Source organism: Hesperophylax consimilis, chromosome 17 (genome assembly GCF_061612785.1).
Source record: "Hesperophylax consimilis isolate HC1 chromosome 17, BYU_Hcon_1.0, whole genome shotgun sequence".
NCBI lineage: Eukaryota > Metazoa > Arthropoda > Insecta > Trichoptera > Limnephilidae > Hesperophylax > Hesperophylax consimilis.
In genome coordinates, this window is record NC_142852.1 from 13,708,596 (window position 1) to 13,729,365 (window position 20,770).

At 34.7% G+C, this 20,770-nt stretch overlaps 1 protein-coding gene across 1 annotated transcript in view; it reads right to left on the reverse strand.

The window, feature by feature from the left end:
* The window catches only part of LOC149416042 (uncharacterized), a 46,234-nt gene that overhangs the window by 12,086 nt on the left and 13,378 nt on the right, over positions 1 to 20,770 (reverse strand). Inside the window, exon 5 of the mRNA XM_089641860.1 lies at positions 20,445 to 20,557. Within this exon, the coding sequence (XP_089497986.1) occupies positions 20,445 to 20,557 (113 nt within the window). The remainder of the gene's footprint in view (positions 1 to 20,444; positions 20,558 to 20,770) is intronic.

Sequence of the window (20,770 nt, forward strand, 5' to 3'; positions counted from 1 at the left end):
ACTGTACTTGGATGAATAATCGTGCGTTACTAAAAAATGTAAAAAGATTAGGAGCGTTGACTGGAATAAGGCAATAAGGATTAGAAAAGTCATAATAAATATTATAATGGTAAAAAAAAATGAAATAGTAGGATTATTAAAATGTATAAAACAATTATCATGATTACAATAAGAATAAGTAATTAAATAGTAAAAATTTTCCATAATAATAAGATTGTGATTAATTTTGTGTGAATAGTTTACACCTTTTTAAGTAAGTTTTTTTAAATCATCTACGTGTCTAATATATATTATTTTTTCGTTGGTGTTACGCCTTACCATTATTCTACCCTCCTTATACCAGACGTAGGTATAGTTTTTTTCTTTGGCGCATTTTTTGGTTTGCCATAACAGTTCTTTATGGTAATGGGTGAGTTCTTCTCCAATATATATCGTTGCTTGTGAAAGATGATTTAGGGACGCGTAGTTAATGTTTTTTCTTACCGCAATGAGGTTGTCCCTCAAGCTTTTGTTTCTGAAATGTACGAGCAGTTTAGGGGGGGCATCGGTACGTCTGTCAGGTATTCTTTTTACATTTGTTAAGTCGTTTTTTGTTATCTCCAATCCAGCCGCTGCTGCCACATTTGTGACTATTTCTGTCGCCTGTTCTCCATTTAATTGTTTTATTCCGGCTATCTCTAGATAGTTCAATCGGGATTTGAATTAGTTCAATCGGGATTTGAATTCAAGTTCAGACAGTTTGATTTCGAGGTGTTTTACGATTGCATTTTTATCTTGATGTTCCTTTTTGATTATTTCCATTTCAGTTTCAATTTTTTTATTTTGTAAGAAAGTTTGATCTATTTTTTTCAGTAGTTCGTCATATTGATTACTTATGAATTCAATGCTTTTTTGAGTTTCTGCAGTGATCTTTTCCATTTTAGTGATTATTTATTTTTTAATGTTTTCCATTTTTTTATCAATGTGAAAGATAATTTTTTCCATATTTTTATCATCGAATTCCAGTGCACCTTTTCCTCTTGTAGTTGCCATGCTTGATGTGCTGGGTGATGTTAAATTTGATTATATTTTTTTGTGTACATTTACTTCAATTTTATACCAGAGATTGTGATTATTTATTTTTGTCGTTAATTTAATAGTTCCAGAGATGTCACTTTAGTTCAGGTTTGTAATTAATACCTTAAAATTATTTAAAATTTAACACTATCAGTTTTAGTTGTCGGCACGAGATGGAGTTATACTTAATTATATTAAATAAATATGGGAAGTAAAATAAAATATAATTTTGGTTTGACTGAGGATCGAACACTGCTTCTCGAGATTTTGTTATTTCAAATGAACTACGCTAACCACTTGGCTATGTACCGGATATCGGATAACGAGATTTTTTGCGTGTATAGAGTTCCAATGTGCACTTTTTTATGATAAAATAGTGTTTTTTTTTCAACGGATTTTTTTACTGATTTTTATTATTAGCACTTACACTAGATAGATTTGAGTTTTAAGATGCTTTTTCTCCGCATGCAGATTAGTTTATTAAAGTCTTATTGATACTATATTGCTGTGACACTTTTTAACTTTAAATTGTTGTAGGTTATTTAAAAGTATTAGATTCGGTTTTTAAGTGATATTTTTTCCGCATACATATTACTTGATTAATGTATAATTAACACTATATTCATGTGATATTATATTCGCTGGTTTCACTTTTATTTTTAAGGTATAGTCGTTGACTTACAGTTGACCGCTCAACTTTTAGGTTAAGTATATTATTGTACCAGGTTTTTATACTGTTAAAGTGACTTTATTTGTTTTAAGAATTCACTGATTCACTCCACTGATTCTATCTTTTGTTTAATATGTTGGTTTAAATGTTATTCTTTAGATTTTACAGGATTTTTGTTGTTAAAATGTGGAGGTATTTTATTCCCTGTTGTTCGCGCAACGCAACTCGATATATGTTATGATTATGGTTGTAGGCTGTACCACTATTGATATAAGGTTCTGGGATTATTCATATCAATGATATTCAGAGATTGATAACTCAGTTTATTGTTAACCGAGTACAAAGATTACGGATACGTGCTTACTAGTTATGAGCTGAAGGAAAAAGAGAGATATCAAACTAAAACATGGGCTTTTATACAACTATAATAATATCTGTCGCGCTGTTCACTGACAGAGTCAAGCACCATGATCAAGGGCGGATCCAGCTTTGGCGCCAGGGGGGGGTCACGTAGTCGTGGTCAAGTTTTTTTTTTTAAAGAAAGACAAACATTCCCGGGTTACGAATAACCCAACAATAACTCCTACCACCACCACAGAAAGCCGAAAATGCTTGCTTGTGTTGTGATGGAGGACTTAGGTCCGGTCAGTTACAGTTACAAGAAGTTATAATTTAATTTTGATAATAATATATACAAGTAAAAAGTAGGTATTGTTGGATATGGTAACACTAGGTATATCATTAAGATTGTCTTTTGCTCCGCAAGCCCGGGCGGCGTAGGCTCGTGTAATGTCAATTGTCAACCAATACAGTACAGATTACAATTATTAATCGTGTTCTTATTTCACCACAATATAACATGGTGTCAGGTGTGTCTTCAACATAGTATTGTGTGTAGGAATCTTGCAACTTTTTGAATTTCCTTTTCCTCGTTGTAGTTATTCGCCATCATATATAAAAGAAATGATTGCTTAAAACGTTTCCACTCGCCAACCATATCCGTAGCATTCTGCATTTGCAGAATTTGACTCGACATTATTATTGTAACACTTCGCTTGTCACGACAAAATAGACAAATAATAACAGCTTGTTGACCGTTATTTCTTTGCTTCCTGGTAAAGAATTTGAATCGTTCCACTGTAATATTCACTGTAGGTATGAAGTGTCTATCCAGTCTATCGAAGAGTAGAATAATGCCTTCCAGCGTGCTCTTCTCAATAGTGAGGCCGAATGAATTAAAAATTTGAACTCCTTTAGGACCAATCGTGTGCAGCAAATGTTATTAATAAATGTAAGTACTATACTTCCATATTTAAGAGGAATATAAACGCTGGAAATATTTCGATTCTTGTGCTTTATAAATTTTAAAACCGAGCGCCTTGCACCGTCATATTTTGGCCTGATTTGCACGAGGCAAGTAATTTGAAATAAATATTGTTGCCATGACGCGGTGCTTGCAATACGTAAGAAGCGCCCAGCGAGATCTCCGTTCGCCGATGCTTCCATACGCTTGTTAATACCTTGTTACCTGGTGGATGAATACCGTCCATTCTATTTTGCCAGCAGCGGCCGAGCCGGCAGCGTAGTCAATATTATCGACAATCCTCAAACTATGGGGAACGCTAATAAGAGTAAATATTTATAAAATTTGAATTGATTTTATTTATTTACAATCCAAACAAAAATATTCTGAAAGTGAATTATTAATAAATCTAGTGAACGTTAAACGTCAAATTCAAAAATTCGCCGGATATCAAAGTGTTGCCGTATAAAAAAAAAAATCAGTGTGGAATTTTACAAAATTAAGGGAACATAATCGGAGACGGAACATTTTCATGTAAATCATTCAAAATCCATCATTAAAAATAATACTAAGCATTTCTAAAAAAAATTACTAACGTTTTCGTAATCTTAGTAAAAAAATCTATCCACACACGCCTTCATTTTAATTGATTCTGAAGAATTTGTTACAAATATTAAAAATGTGTCCACTTCCGAAGTTATTAATTCATCATCTAGAAAAATAAAATCTGGTACTTACCGCTAAGTCCGCTAACTTTATAGTTATACACGGGTTATAAAGTTTTAAAATCGTTGAACGTAAAATATATTAATTGTAAGGTATTGTTTTATTAATCTAAAATATAAATAACTTGCATCCCTCGTGCGGCATAATTTTATTTTTTTTAAATTCAATTATAATTTCGCCGAAATAAATTAAAATGTTAGCCTTGGGCAAAACCTCGATGAACGAGGTTGTGTCTCGCCTTAAGAATTGCTTTAGGAAGTATAGGAAGGCTGGTAATTCGCGCGGGCGCGTTAGACCTGTCCAGACCTGTCAAAAAACTTCCGAAAGAATAAGTTCTGTAACTTACTAAAATTACGTTAAGTGACTTTTGGTGTCGTTTACATTGGGAATTTGGCCAAACTCGCCTTCAAGAGCGATTTACAGGAAAAAAACTTACGAGTCTAACCCCAGCCTTAGAACATTAACAAATAACATTTGAGTTTAAACACACATACACTGGCATAATGAAGAAACTGATTAGATTACTTACCATTTCTTGTAATGAATTGAATTTGCAGCAACAATTTTTAAGAACACTATTACTTATATTGGAACTAATTTTTTTTAACTTAGTAAACAAATAAAAGTAAACACTTTATTAATAAAGTTTAGTCGTTCCGATTGAGGTTAGGTTTTGCTAGACGCTAGACGTTAGTCGAAACAAAGCGCGCGCAAGCGTCACACGTGGTTCCACGAAATGTGTCATAATAATATGAAAGGTGGCGGCCGAAGCGCGCGCCGGTGGCGGTGCGCGGTGACGCGGTAACATTCGAATTTTCGATGCGTTCGTTCCCGAATAATGCGTTTGCCGTCAAACAAAGTATTATATTAAATTAATTAAATATTGAAAGTACTTAAATAAAATTTATATTGTGACAAAAAATATATAAAAACATTATGTTTAACAATTTTAATTAGTGGTCCACCTAGGTCCTAGATGGGCCCAGGACCTAGGTAGTCATGACCCCCCCTGGGCTGGGATCCAGGGGGGGGGTCATGACCACCCTGACCCCCCCCCTGGATCCGCCACTGACCATGATATTATTGAAGAGAGACTTCTGCATTCTCAATGCCACTTGAATTCAAAATTACCAGAATACTGTTGACGTCCAGAGAAAACTGAAGAGCCGTCCTTGAAGAAGTTCCAATTGAAGAAAGATTTCTATATTGTAAGTTAGAGATGGTTGTAATAAATCCAAGGCAAAATGTTTTAATCAAACATTTTTAAAAATCAAAATAAAATTATGAAAATAGCAGATTAGTTTGTTATAATTTTGAATTGACTTACCGAAAACTGCAACCAAGACGGTGGAGAAAAGAAAGAGTGCCCTGAACATTTCTCGACAAATGATGAGAAACTAATGATTTTTCAACTAACCACGTTAGCCTTTTATTCAATCTCCTTATCAATTCACATAAAAAAATAAAAAGTGTCACATGAGAACGTATCACTTCTATGCGTCTCTACCCTGGTTCTAGTATTCAACAGCTCGGCTGAGAAATGATTCTTTGTTTCCTTCATCCTACAACGTGGGTATCTTAGAAACCCAACATTACTACGATCTTTCCGTTTCGGACAGCATTACAGCGTCCATCATCAGGGCAGATGTGGTAAACTAAAATCACCAAGGCAGATGTTTTACACATCTGCCTTGGTGATGGATGCTGTTAACGTTTGCTAAAGAAGGAGGTAGCGCAACACGGCATAATTCAAATAAACCACTTTTATACATTTGGCCGTGAAAATCTAAAATTGTATCTGTTTTTTATTTGTTTAAGTGCCCAGAGAACTTTACCATATATTTATTACGAGTTTACCGGGTGTCTGAGGGTAAAGTGCGATAACTACGGAAGGTGATATGTATTACTCAAATGTATGTTTTTCCCTTACAAAAATATTTTTCCCGAGAAGATATTTATTTTCTCTCACCAATTTTCAATTTTTTACCTAAAAACAACCTTAAAACGTTTGAATTCCGAAAAAAGTTACTATCATGTAGAATCTTTATACCTACTCGGTAAAATACTTCTTTTTCAGAAATTAAAATGACAAATAAATAAAATAATGTAAGTACAGGAGTTAAAAAGATACAGGATACATAAATAAAGAACATAAAAATTGTACATTTTTTGGATAACTTTTCTTTTAATATGTAATATATCATTTAAGAAGAAGATAATACCAATAAATCTAAAAGAAACACGAGTAGGTTCTAGAAATTCAATAAATGCAACGCGCCTCACATTGGAACCTACCAGTAAGACGGCAAATGTACGCCTCATCTACCTATCTATAATGACAGCTAAGCCGCAATCCTACCTACTCGCGATTTGTTCTCGAACGAGTGGTACATGGTGACATCGCGGTACATGGGTCAGTCTTACAAGTGAGTCAGTCCCATTCAAGCGTCCATGTACAATTAGTGACGATGGGCGGCGACTCTGTCCGCATCAATCCGCAGGTACCTACAAGCGTACCGGCCTCGCTCGCGGTTCGAGCCCATCATCAGCCCGCATATTGAAACAAACCTTTATTTGAAAGCAAGAGCACGTTTTCATCTCCCTACATATCTTGACTGAAACTGATCTCACATTTATCATCTACCGCGATGTCTTTGAAGATAATCTATAGCACAATGTAAGTAATAAATTAAGTCCTCCGTTGACTTCACAATAGCGGCCTCAATGTCATATATAACATATACTTATTTTTTTATTTAGGAAAAGGCATAATTTATTTATTCTCAAATTAGGGTAACAAATTCAAGAACCCCCGAATTAAGAGTATTAGCTGTTGTTGTTAAGAGTATTACATGTTAATATTGGTTTTTTTGTTAAATTTCGAGCAGCGAAATAAATATTACTTAACTTACATTACGAATTAACCTCACCGCTAACACCTAAGCTAAATCCTATATAATATAATATATGTTAACTGCTGTAGATTTTTAAAATATAATTTCATCAAATTTCAATATACCTAATGGCTTCTCGTGATTGCTAAGTTAATTAAAGCGAATATCAAAAGGGAAGAGAAAACCACATAATTCTGTTTCTTCCTTCAATCTTAAGCGCAATGGTAATTTGTATCCTTAGATTTCACACAAGTAGACTGTTTGGCTAATTGGATAATTATGTATACAATTTGTACTTTTCATGTAAATTAAAATAATGAATATTTGTTTTAACCTTCCAGCGGGCGCGTTGAGAAATTTCCCTTGAGCGGGCGCTTGTCGTAAATTTTACGTCATCAAGTTTTCTCCATATAAGTGGTGTTTTCTTTATACAAATGTTAGGGATTTTTTTTAATTATATGAAGAATGATAATAGGCAGTACTTAAAACAAAAACAAATTGACTTTCTTAAAAAAACGAAACAACACTCAAAACATTTTAATATTTCAAAACAAAATTTGTTATCGACCTATTTAGTCAGAATCACTATTCCCATCCTTACAATTGTTACAAACCACCTCAACTGAAGAATGGTTCTTGCATGTAAAGGACTGGCAACGGCAACACTTCATTGATGCTGAGGATCTTTTCTTATCCAGTGCACATAACCGACAAACACCTAGTTTTGGAAAGCTTATGTTTTCTTCTTCTGTCATCGGTTCAATAGCCCTACCGTAACTCACTTTGAGAAAAACATTTATATCTTGCGGTAAATGTTTGACATTTGATTTGACTCTAGCATAGCTCGAAGCTATAAGGCGCGTCTGTCGTAAATTTTACGACAGCGCGCCCGCTGGAAGGTTAATATAACAGCATTCTGGGTACGTAATCATAATAATTTTAACTCGCATCTGTTTATAAATTTACAAATCCATATAAGATTTAATAAAACGATAAATAATACATTTTTTCTATCTCAATATTCTTAAGCGGTCTTGCATAAATATCAATAAAATAGTAGTTACCTATCATAGATTTCAATTTCAGATTAGCAGAGATTACCCACGATCGGTGCGTGATTACAATAATAAAAGTTATACCGTAAACATAAAAATAGTAATGAACTTAAATCATTTCCATGCGATAACGTCATACAACTAACATACTTTGCACTCCGCAACTAAACTGTAATAAGTCGACAATTTTTTTATTTATATATATATATATAAGTGGGTACAGGATGTTACATGAGTACATATGGTTACAAAATATATTAATGTTCGCCATCTCACCAATGAAGAAACTGGTTCTTGTGCTTGGTGAGAGAGTTACACTAATTATAAGGAAAACAGAATACCATTATGCTATAGGTAAGTATAATAGGAACATTATATAAAGAGACAACATCTAAATACAGTGGAGTTGAGTACAGACTGATAATCAATATCAATAAAGGGAAAAACAGGCAATTATTCAGTTAATTCGTTCTGAAAGTGGTGCTTCAGTTTCAGTTTAAGTTTGTTAATATAATTTTATTTCAATCTGAAGGTTGTTGAAATACTTTATTCCTAAATAGGTAAAGTTATTTTGCATTTGTTTGGTATTACATTTTTTAATTTTGATGTTCCTTGGAGATTACTTTAAGGATTAGCTTCTGGACCATTTTGATCGGGGTTAGAATCTTATTGTATGACCCCCCCATCCGATAATTCCGTATTGAATTAACGACTGGATTAGTGCGTAGTATACTCTTTTTAGGTTACTTATTTTTTTTTAATATTTCCTATTAGGGTGGTTACAAAACATCAATGTTGGAATTTTTGTGCTGACCCCCCTAAAAGCCTCCAATTGGCTAAAAAATGAGATTGGTGAAGTTTCAGCTCAATTGGATAAGGTTAACTTATGCCTCATCAAGGTTGAAGTTTAACTTTCTATAATTTTTTTTTTTTTTTAAATCAAATTGAAAATGATGGATTTACGAGAGAAATGCAAAAAGGTATAAAAAACAAGAAGAAATAATGTTCAAAGTTTTATTATTTAAAATATACAAAAGAAAGCATTATGAAAGAAAGAAGTTATTATTATTTTCATAAACAATTAATTATCAGATTAAGGTGGTAATGGCTTAGATAACATGGCTTTTGAAGAGTCAGGAAAATTTTTTTGACATTCCGATACAACTTGTAACAGAAACTGTCGTTGTTTTTAGTCTTTTGTCAAACAGGAATTGAAGTCTTGGATTAATTTTACCCCTCTTTCAGCTGTGTCATTGACAACATTGAAACCGTTCACTATTTTTTTGCTTTTAAATAATGTGCATTTTCACACCTTATATCAGGATCCGTATTTAAAAATTCTGTATCAATTTCAAATCTTTTGAAAAAATTTAGAGTTTGATGAGAAACAAAAAAATCGATATCTTTATCCAATAAATTATCCACTTGATGGACACTGAGTTTTGCTTTCACATCCCTATCACATGTTTGTTCTTCAATTGGAATTAATTGTAAAATTTTAACAGCCAAGCTTGTTTTGACACTTTTTTCAAAATTTTCATCGAAGAAAGAAAATGCGACTTGCTCAGAATTGAGGTACCACAAATGATTTATCATTTTAGACAGTGTCTTGTCTGCAAGTTCTTTATCGATTTCTCTATATTTTACAAGAAACTTTAAAAATTGTAGGTCTTGGTTGGGGGCCAAAGTGGGTTTGGGGGCGTTAAACCACGCTTTTACATAAAGGTTTACTAAAATTAAACCAATGTCAGTGATAGCTTTTTTTTCTAAATTTGTTCATGTAAATTGATCCCTGGAAAGATATATTTTGATAGAATAAATGACCTTTGCCATCCATCTAGCGTGATGAATGGCACCAGGAACTTTGACAAAAGTATTTTTTGGGGGAGTACGTCCTAACACAACTAACGAAACTTGAATTAATTCTTTGTTATCATCCCTTGGCTGTTGGTTTTTTAATTGTTCTGGAAGAAAAAATGATATTTCATCTGAATTCCCTATTTTATGTCTAATATTTTTATCTTCAATAGCAGTTTTATATTTTGTCTTGTCTAGCTTCGACCACCCAGTTTGAATGTTTTTAAAAATATTTGAGAAATCAATCTGAAATCAAAAACTGATTTTAGAATAATTTCTAAAATATGGTGACGACATGCTAAATAAAGAAGATTTTTTTCTAATAATTGCTCCTACAAAACGCAGGTTCCGTTGAAGCGACCAGTATTTACCGCAGTGGTATCAAAACACATTGCCTGGATTTTCTCAACTGCCCCCCACTCTTCAACTGCTGAAAATTGAGTAATTCCAGTACCATTTTCAAGCTGAGGAACAACTGTTCTTCATCCCCACAACTAATCAAAACCGCTACCCTTTCTACATTTTCTTTACTCAAAATATCTGGAAGTAATTTTCCGTCTCAGTGCACAGCAGCTCCTTCTAAATCGAAATTTTTGAATCTATGTTTGATAAGCTCAGTCCTTTGTTTTCGGAATAGCTATCTGCGAAGTCGTATTAAACTTCTCCATACAATTAAATTCTGTGAGTCAAAACCTAACGCCTTTGCAATAGCTGATATTATTCGAACTGCGTCTCTATCTGAAATACTACATCTCTCTAACAATATAGCCAATCTTTCGGTAATAATCTCTACACTTCCTCGCGTACTTCTTTTTCTTTATTTCTGGTTCTCCTTCCTCTGTGTCAAGAAAATTCACCTCCATCTCTTCTTGTTCCTTTTCTTCTGATGTGCTGCTTGTTGAAGATTCCAGTTACGAAATAGGCATCAAGTCAAATAATCTGAAGAGAAATAGGATAGGGAAAACGTGAAAAAAGAGAGAAAAACTCTACTAACCTACTTTTTTGTGATTTTTCCAATCTCGCCATCTCAGCTGCATGTCTTTTTTCTCTTCGTTGTTGTGCTTTTACTTAATTCATGTAAACGCCTCCCATGCAGCCAGGACGTCCCTTTTTTCTCTGGAGTAACAAAAACTGCTTGTCTTCTTCAACAGTGTTTTTTAATGCATCCTGGCGAGTAATATCAAAAAGGTCATCAAGGGCTGACTTGAAAGCTTCTACTTTTTTTTTATTTTGAGCTGTGCTTTTAGAAACACAATTTTGAAAGTGTTTGGTTGGTATCTTAGCTTTCTCCCAAAAAATTACAACTTCCTGTATTTTTAGTATTGTAGCTTCTCTGGTGTTCAATTTCACTTGCCGCATATTATAAAATAAGCTGCGTAAAACTTGACAGTTACATGGTAATTTATTGCCAGTGATTTGATGAGACATGTGGTCAATTAAATACACCATTTCTTTCTGCCTTGAACTCGAACCTGCACGAGCATGGCTTGTTAATGCTGTAGAAGACAAATTCCCACAAATCTCACAAACCTCGAAGTCACTACAAGAACGTTGTTCAATAATGTTCAGAATATTCAGAATGTTCACTGTTTGAAAAGCAAACGTTAACTATAGCCCTTTGACCTCTCACGCACACTTTCGAAAGAGTAGAAAAACCCCAGGTACCCCAGACAAGGAACACAAAAGGAAGGGTGTGGTTTATGACACTCCAGGTAGGGATTCTCTGAAGAAAGGGTCCTTGGCAATAGCTCTTCTGTAACAAATCCGACCTTTTAAGGGATATAATTATAACCCAGATAATAACCATTAACTTGGAATTCCTAAAAATATTTATGAAGTTGAAAGAAATGTTTGTTTTATTTTTTATTATATATTATATAATTTTATTAAATATGATGTTGTTTATTATATTGTTTAATAATGTGTAATGTTCAAAGGAAACAAATTTTGATCAAAAGTGATTAAATTAAGTATATTTTTTTAAGTATTGTTTTGGAACCCACTAAGGCCCAGCCTGTGCGTGGATAATTTTATTTATTTATTTGTTAAGACAAACACAGTACAATAAGATACAGTTAGATATTTTTAGTTATTACATAGTTGTAGTACCTATTACGTAGTAACTATTATTGTAGTCCATAGAGATTATTATAAAAGGAAGGAAGTGTGTGGATATATAAAATAACTGAATTGAAAACAAGAATTATAATAAACTCACGAATTGTAATTGACTGTTAATACATAGGAGTTTTGAAAAATGATGTGAAATTATTTTTGAAATATGTCATGCTAAGAAATGTAATAAATTAGTTTTGTATGTTAGAAAGGAATCATGAAATATGTCTAAATGTAGTAATTTTTCGTAATGGGTGTATGTTGTGATTGCTCGAGTAATTACTGAGTTGTTTGCTGCATTGGTATTGTTGGCTTCAATATGACATAGTGTAGTGTGCCTGGTACGCCTCGTTGGAACATTTTAACCAATGACGGATAGCAATTCGGGACTATCAATTTTATTATTTAGCAGATTATGTAGAAACAACAGGTCTGACAATGTGCGTCTTTTTTGTAAAGTTAACATATTATTTGTAGTTTTGTTGTATTTCTTAAGTAAATGTTTCGAAAATTTATTCTGTATACTTTCTACTAAATCTATGTATACCTTATATTGAGGATTCCATATTGTGGAAGCATACTCCAGTGGACTTCTGACCAATGAACAAAACAAAATTTTCAGAGTCTTAGCACTTTTGAAAACTTTGCATATTCTTAATAAGAAACCTACCATTCTGTAGGATTTTGAAATAATATGTTCAATGTGCTTGTCAAAAATTAATTTGCTATCTAAGTAAACACCTAGATCTTTACACGTAGACATAGGTTGTAGAGGTTTGTTATTCAAGTTGTATGGATAGATGATTTTGTTTTTATTTCTAGTAAATGTAATCGAGTGACACTTAGATATGTTTAAGGACAATAAATTTGATTCACAATATACGCACAAATTATCAAGATCGCTTTGCAATTCCATACAATCGTTTAAACACTATAGCTTTATAAATTTTCATGTCATCCGCGTATAAAACAAAGTAACTATTTTTAAAGCATACGTAAATGTCATTTATATAAATATTAAATAAGAGTATATAATATATAAGTTATTATATTATTGTACCTAGACATAAACAAACTACGGGCATATAAAATAAAAACAAGATTACATTTTATCTATGCGGTTTGTATAAAAAAATACTAAATAATAAAATACATTACTGTACACATATATTTTGATTTTCGTGTAGCATGACATAATTATCTTTTTTACAAAAACATTTACATTTAAGTCACACGTACATTTAAGTTTTAAAAAAATCTAATCTTTTACAATGCGATTCAGAAAAAAATCAATGAAATCGAAAGTTTATAAATATTTTGACCATTATAAAATTATACTAATTTTATATACTGGTAAATCTCAGGTGAAACATATCATATCTATAACTAGAATTTATTCTGTAAAAAGTTTTCGTGCAGGTGAATGTTAATGCAAGGAACAAGAAAAGTGTCCAGTCAAAGAGTCTTTTCGATAAAATGCAAAATTGCATATGAAAAAAACCATGTGAGTGCGCACGTGTTTTTTCAAATCTTTCTTATGAGAACATGAATAATTGGAGCCAGAAAACGAAAAAGATTTTTCTCAACTGTAAGTCAGCAAGTTTTTCTTCAAGTTACACTGTTGAAAACTTGCATAGTTGCACTCGGAACGAGAAAAGGGGGTTTTTCTCCGCTTGAGTCAGCATGTGTTCCGACAAATGTCCTATATGGGGGGTAAGGTGGCCTTCCCAATAAACGGAATATGTGCACTTGGAAAATGAAAAAGATTTGTCGCCACTGTTAGTCAACATGTGGCTTTTAAGATGTGCGTTTTGAGAATATACATTGATGAACAAGGAACAAGAAAAAGTTTTCTCCGTAGTGAGTCAACATGCGCTTCAAATTGCCTTTATAATTACATTAATATGTGCACTTGGAACATAACACAAGTTATTCGCCACTGTGGGTTAGCATGCGAGTCTTTAGGTAAGCGTTTTGATAAAATGAAATGTTTCACACGAGACATGAAAAAAGTTTTTCTCCACTTCAAGTCAGCAAATGTCTCTTCAGGTTACCTTGTTGATAACTTGCATAGTTGCACTCCGAACATGAAAGAAATTTTCTCCACTGTGAGTCAGCATGTGCCTCTTAAGCTGACCCTTTCGAAAACACGCATAGTTGCACACGGAACATGAAAAAGGTTTTTATCCGCTGTGAATCGGCATGTGGTTTGTTAGGTCACTCTTTCGATAACATGCATAGTTGCACACGGAACATGAAAAAGGTTTTTCTCCACTGTGAATCCGCATGTGGCTGTTCAGTCGACCTCTCTGATAACACGCATAGTTGCAAGCGGAACATGAAAAAGGTTTTTCTCCACTGTGAGTCAGTAAGTGGCTCTTTAGATTATCCTTTCGATAACATGCATAGTTGCACCTGGAACATGAAAAAGGTTTTTCTCCACTGTGAATCAGCATGTGGTTTGTTAGGTCGCTCTTTTGATAACATGCATAGTTGCACACGGAACATGAAAAAGGTTTTTCTCCACCGTGAATCCGCATGTGTATTTTAAGGAGACTTTTTTGGTTACATGCATAGTTGCAAAAGGAACATGAAAAATGTTTTTCTCCACTGTAAGTCAGCATGTGGCTCTTTAGATAATCTTTTCAATTACATTCATAATTGCACCTGGAACATGAAAAAGGTTTTTCTCCACTTTGAGTTTGCATGTGTCTTTTCAGGTTACCCTGTTGATAACTAGCATATTTGCACTCCGAACATGAAAAAGGTTTTTCTCCACAGTGAGTCAGCATGTGTTTCGTTAGGTGGCTCTTTTGATAACTTGCATAGTTGCACACTGAACATGAAAAAGGTTTTTCTACACTGTGAGTCAGCATGTGCCTATTCAGCTGACCCTTCTGACAACACGCATAGCTGCACACGGAACATGAAAAAGGTTTTTCTCCACTGTGAGTCAGCATGTGGCTCTTCAGTTGACCCTTCTGATTACACGCATAGTTGCACACTGAACATGAAAAGGTTTTTCTCCACTGTGAGTCAGCATGTGCCTATTCAGCTGACCCTTCTGCCAACACGCATAGCTGCACACGGAACATGAAAAAGGTTTTTCTCCACTGTGAGTCAGCATGTGGCTCTTCAGTTGACCCTTTTGATTACACGCGTAGTTGCACACTGAACATGAAAAAGGTTTTTCTCCACAGTGAGTGAGCATGTGTTTCGTTAGGTGGCTCTTTTGATAACTTGCATAGTTGCACACTGAACATGAAAAAGGTTTTTCTACACTGTGAGTCAGCATGTGCCTATTCAGCTGACCCTTCTGACAACACGCATAGCTGCACACGGAACATGAAAAAGGTTTTTCTCCACTGTGAGTCAGCATGTGCCTATTCAGCTGACCCTTCTGCCAACACGCATAGCTGCACACGGAACATGAAAAAGGTTTTTCTCCACTGTGAGTCAGCATGTGGCTCTTCAGTTGACCCTTCTGATTACACGCATAGTTGCACACTGAACATGAAAAAGGTTTTTCTCCACTGTGAGTCAGCATGTGCCTATTCAGCTGACCCTTCTGCCAACACGCATAGCTGCACACGGAACATGAAAAAGGTTTTTCTCCACTGTGAGTCAGCATGTGGCTCTTCAGTTGACCCTTTTGATTACACGCGTAGTTGCACACTGAACATGAAAAAGGTTGTTCTCCACTGTGAGTTAGCATGTGGCTCTTCAGTTGACTCTTCTGATTACACGCATAGTTGCAAGCAGAACATGAGAAAGGTTTTTCGCCACTGTGAGTCAGCATGTGGCTCGTTAGGTGGCTCTTTTGATAACATGCATAGTTGCACACTGAACATGAAAAAGGTTTTTCGCCACTGTGAGTCAGCAAGTGTCTGTTCAGGTGACCCCGGTGATAACTTGCAAAGTTGCACTTCGAACATGAAAGAGGTTTTTTCCCACTGTGAGTCAGCATGTGACTCTTTAGCTGACACTTCCGACAACACGCATAGCTGCATACGGAACATGAAAAAGGTTTTTCTCCACTGTGAGTCAGCATGTGGTTCGTTAGGTCTCCCTTATGATTACATGCATATTTGCACACGGAACATGAAAAAGTTTTTTTTCTACTGTGTGTCATCATGTGCCTCTTTAAATTTCGCTTTTGAGCATTTGAATAGTCGCACATGGAACAAGAAAAAGGTTTTTCTTTTACATGGGTGCTTACGTTCATTGCAAAATTTGACTTAGGAGAGAAGGAGTAGTTGCGATGGAGAGGAGTGAATCCTTTTTCCACAAAATGCGTCTGAAGATATGTCGACAAATCTGAAAAATAACACGGATGAAAATGACTCGGTTAAACTTATTTCCTAAACTAAGAGTAAATAAGCGAAGTAAGTTCGTAGAAAAAAATAGGAGTGGCCGAATTGTTCAAGTTTACAATGAAAATTGGTTTGACCTGCTTCCTTGGTAATTCTCCCAAAGCGTTCTAAGCATTCCTCTTTAACATCCGGCAGGTCTATGTCAATTTTCATATAAGTAAGCCCCGCTTCAACTTGTCGGGGTCCGGGATCCGCGTTTATGGTAACTGTCTCCACATTTATGCTTCCTGGAATAAAAAAGGACAATAAATAGAATGTATCTTTGCATGGCCAGCCCCGAACTAAACGGCGCCTGGCGCGAGTTTAATTGTGGCTGCCCTAACAGTCTAAATTAGTACACGCCAAGGCAGGATATCACTCTAATCGATGAAATGATGATTTGTGTTTTTTTTTTAAAGCGGTATTTGTCAAAAATAATACAAAGGGCCATGTGTTAGGTTAAATAATTGACACCCGGAGAAAACTGCTCCAATTTTACCCACATGGGGTAGCCTTGTATCTTCGTACCATTGATATAAAACGAAACATTTTTTTTTTGAAAAAAAAAAAAAAAAAAAACGAATAAAGATACCAGTGATCAACAATGGAGAAACGGGAGTTTTGATGGAAGTTTTAAAGGTCAACATCAGATTAAAATGACCTCAGACGTCTGCTTGAGGGAACTTCTTCAAGAAATAAGCACCGTAAGTAGAGAGTTTTAAGTCAATGGTATAGTGTTTTCTCAATCAATATTTATGAATTTGTAGCGATAGATACTACTAGAGTATTCGAGAAAGCCGACCGGTTTAAAACGCATCAAACTGAGAATGTACGAGACAGTTTATGCAACAAATTTCATCGCGTAATGTAAATAGGTACCAGCTACCTGTCGAAGAGCTACCTATTCGCGACGTCCAAGTGAGCTACCTACGACAATACTTTGCGAGTTGTACTATGTACATTACGCGCATCCGTTAGAAGGTTCTAGCCAATTGCCTAGGCATAATTCCAGCGGCATCGAAACTACCAGAAGAATCTCGCTGAGGCGAGTGACCCGTAGTTTACCAGCGGACTCGCGTACTTACCACCGCCGCCGGCTGCGCTATGTAAGTAGGCCCAACGCAGCGAGTAGTTAGTCATTTTTACCCAGTTTCCGAATTTAAGGTTCTATATTTTACACGTATGCAATGCAACTAACTGACTGTTTGAGTACTCTCCGCATATTGCAAGCATTCCTTATTTACAGCTGGGAGGCCGAAATCTAAATCCGAAAATGCAATTTCACCTCCATCTTCTTCCTGGAGTCCTGATTCCGTCTTGATGGATATAGTATCTGGCTTCAATAGATCCATGGTCTGCTTTGGTAGAGTTTGGTATTATGTTTAACCCCATACAAATATATCTGAAACAGAACCAAGTTATAACGGAATTCTAATATAAATCAGTTTATAAAATTTGGCTTCTCAAGTCTTAGCAAAAAGACACATTAGAAAACCTTGAAGTTTTGACAAAGGTTGAGAGAGAGACGTCGTTTATCTTGGGTAAATTCTTTATTTATTAACTGTTATGAAAAATGCATTTGAAATTGTAATCTAATAATAGGTAGATGTCAAATTGACAGTTTAAAAATTCTGCTGTGACAAAACGCCCAATGATTCTCTAACTAAACTGGAAGAAGGGCCGATACCAAAATGAATAGCGATGAATTTAAGTATTATTACTTACCAATAACCAGCACATGCATGGGATAATAAGTTTGACAGGGCGGGATAAACAAAGTTTAGAAACAGGAAGAAAGACTGTCGGAGAAGAAAGCACATGTCAAAAAATATATAGGTTATGCATAGACAAGAATGATGTCATAGACAATTAAAATAATTTCCATGAACCTTGCCTTTTAAGAACATTAAAATTTCTATCGACTTGCGTATTGTAAATATTATAGCTCTAGCAGATCTTCAATTTATTAACCCTTGGGACCTTCTAAGACCCAAACAGTCCCAAATGCCGTGCGCGCATTATACTCTCCTAAGACCATATTTGTCCCAGAACGACCGCACATTATTAAAATGCATATATCTCTTTTCCTATCATCTAAAAATTAATTATTTCTTTTATGTCAGAAAGAGAACAAAATAGTGCTTGTCATTGTCTTTGAAATATTGAAGCTATTTTACATAGATATTTTACTATCTTGAATCAAAGTGACCGTTTTGTTTCCCGCCGTTTATTCACAAGTACAATCGTGAAGTGTGTGCGCCTGAATTTACAAAAAACCGTTTTTAACAAAAAATACGACGAAATGTCTAGGTAAGTAAACTTGTATTTGTTAATCAATATATTATATACGTGTTGATGTTATATTTGATAGGTTTTGATGATTAAAAATGCAATAATTATCCTATAGAAAATTTAAAAAATGCTAAATCGCCGCAAACGCATTTTTAAATCCATTTTTAGTAATTGAGTTCCGTGTATTTTATGAATATTTTTATGTAAAAAGTGGAAGCATATATTTACATTTAGTATTCACGAAACACAGTAATGACTTTTTATATAATTACAAAGTATTGTTCTAAAATGTCAACTCGAATGTCGAAATATGTTTTATGTACCAAATTTCTGAATTGCATAATTTAGTGAGGGGGCCAACCAAAATTGAATCGATAATTTATTCGAAGATTTGTGGGTATTAATTATTTAATTTGTAACTGTAATTTTAATTTTATTTTTATAAAGTAGGTATATTATCGTTATTGTGCATTATCTTTATATAAAATTTCTTTAAATTAAAAATTTAATAATAATCTTTTTTTTTAATATCAAACTAAAGTTTATAGGACAAGGTTTTTATGCATAGCACAAAGGATAACAAATTATTATATGCTATATTTAAACGTGTTCGATTCTTGTCAGTTTGAATGGAAATTTCAGGCTAATAATGATTGCTTATAATCATTTTTGTATGTACTATCGTAATAATATTAAATATTGATAATGAATTGGAGAAAAAAAATAACATACAGAAATAATAAATAGGTAAGTATCTAATTGTAAAGATTTTTGGTTACCACAATTCAGCGATAGAATAATACATAAAACTCATTATTGTGACAATTACATTGGGAAATTATGGAATTGCGCAACGGAGGAAGAGCCACCAACCGAGTTGCTGGAATTTCTCGAAACAGAAATGATAAGTACCAGCAGCGAAGAAGATGACGAAGAGACAAGTTGGTTCAGACAGTAGACTCTAGAGTAGGAACTAGCGTCATTGATCCCTTCGGCACCGGTGCATGGTCGGGATACACGCCAAACGCGCGCCCAACATTTGTACACGGTTGACATTTGTCACATGAGAACGGGTCGCTTCTAAGATTCGTTCTTAAATTCAACAGCTTGGCTGTGGAACGAACTGCCGGCCTCTGTGTTTCCTCCCTCCTACAACATGGGACTCTTCAAGACCCATGTTCACTCCTTCCTCTCCACAAAAAGACCCTCCGCACAGCATCCCCAAAGATGACATAGGCGCTGAGGGAAATTATTTTCTTCAGGGCCTCCTGTGTGGAGTTAATATAAAAAAAAAAAAAAAAAAAAAACTCAACCCGGTTGATGATTTCGAAGAGGTATTCATTATTTATTTTATTTCACACTGCACACAAAAATAATGCGGTGAATAATTATATAATAATATATTTGCTTTATTTACAGGCGTCATCATTTTACGCAAGGAATATGGATGTGGGGATGATGGAAGTAGTTTTCCAGACCACGGACGATGGTATGAGTGCTAGTAAAAATATTGTAGTAATAAATACGTAACATAAAGCACAGTTATTCTTATGAAGATATCGATTTATGTACTTGCATTATAATAGTTTGATATATTTTCAGAATTGATGACAGATGTCAGTGGCGGCGGTACTAGCCAGGCGGGAGGCAGCCATGCAGAACGTAAATTCATTTATATTTATTTTTTAAGATATGTATATATCGATTTATGTACTTGCATTCTAATAATTTGTTATATTTTCAGAATTGATGACAGACGTCGGTGGCGGTATTGCTAGCCAAGTGGATGGCAGCTACGCAGAAGGTACATTTTATATACTTTTTTATCTATTTATTATTATTTTACATAAACTTTTACAAAATATGACAGAAAGTAATAATTTCTATAACTTCTACCATTATTTTTAGATTTCGAGCTCCTTGTTCCACTGGAGGCGTCACGGGGGGGTAGACGCGGCCGCGGAAACAGACGCACCCGCGGAAACGGTGTTGGGACCGAAGGCAGCAACATCGTCCGGGCTGCTATTCAGCAACGCCGCGGGAGGGCACGTCCTGTTAGAACGGGAGATACCTGGGTATCCGGGAATTTACCAACTGAGGTTTATACGACGGATGACCAGGTACCTCCCGAGCTCTCGGCTTTATCTCGGGCACAAATGACCCGTATGGCTCGCGGTGGGCGCATTCGCCAAGCGCGAGGTGCACCGTTGCCAGCACGTTCTGATCATCGGCCAACACTTGAGGCAGATGGTGAATAATAATAATAATAATAATAATTGGATAATTTGTAGAGCGCCGTTTTTGTGAAAAATCACCTCAAGGGCGCTGTACAATTTATTTCCTAGGATCTACATTTGTTATTTAGAAAAGATACCAAAACATACTTACCTGGCAAGTCACTTCCAACAAACACACTTATATTAAAAAGTTTATGCTTATAAAAGATAGAA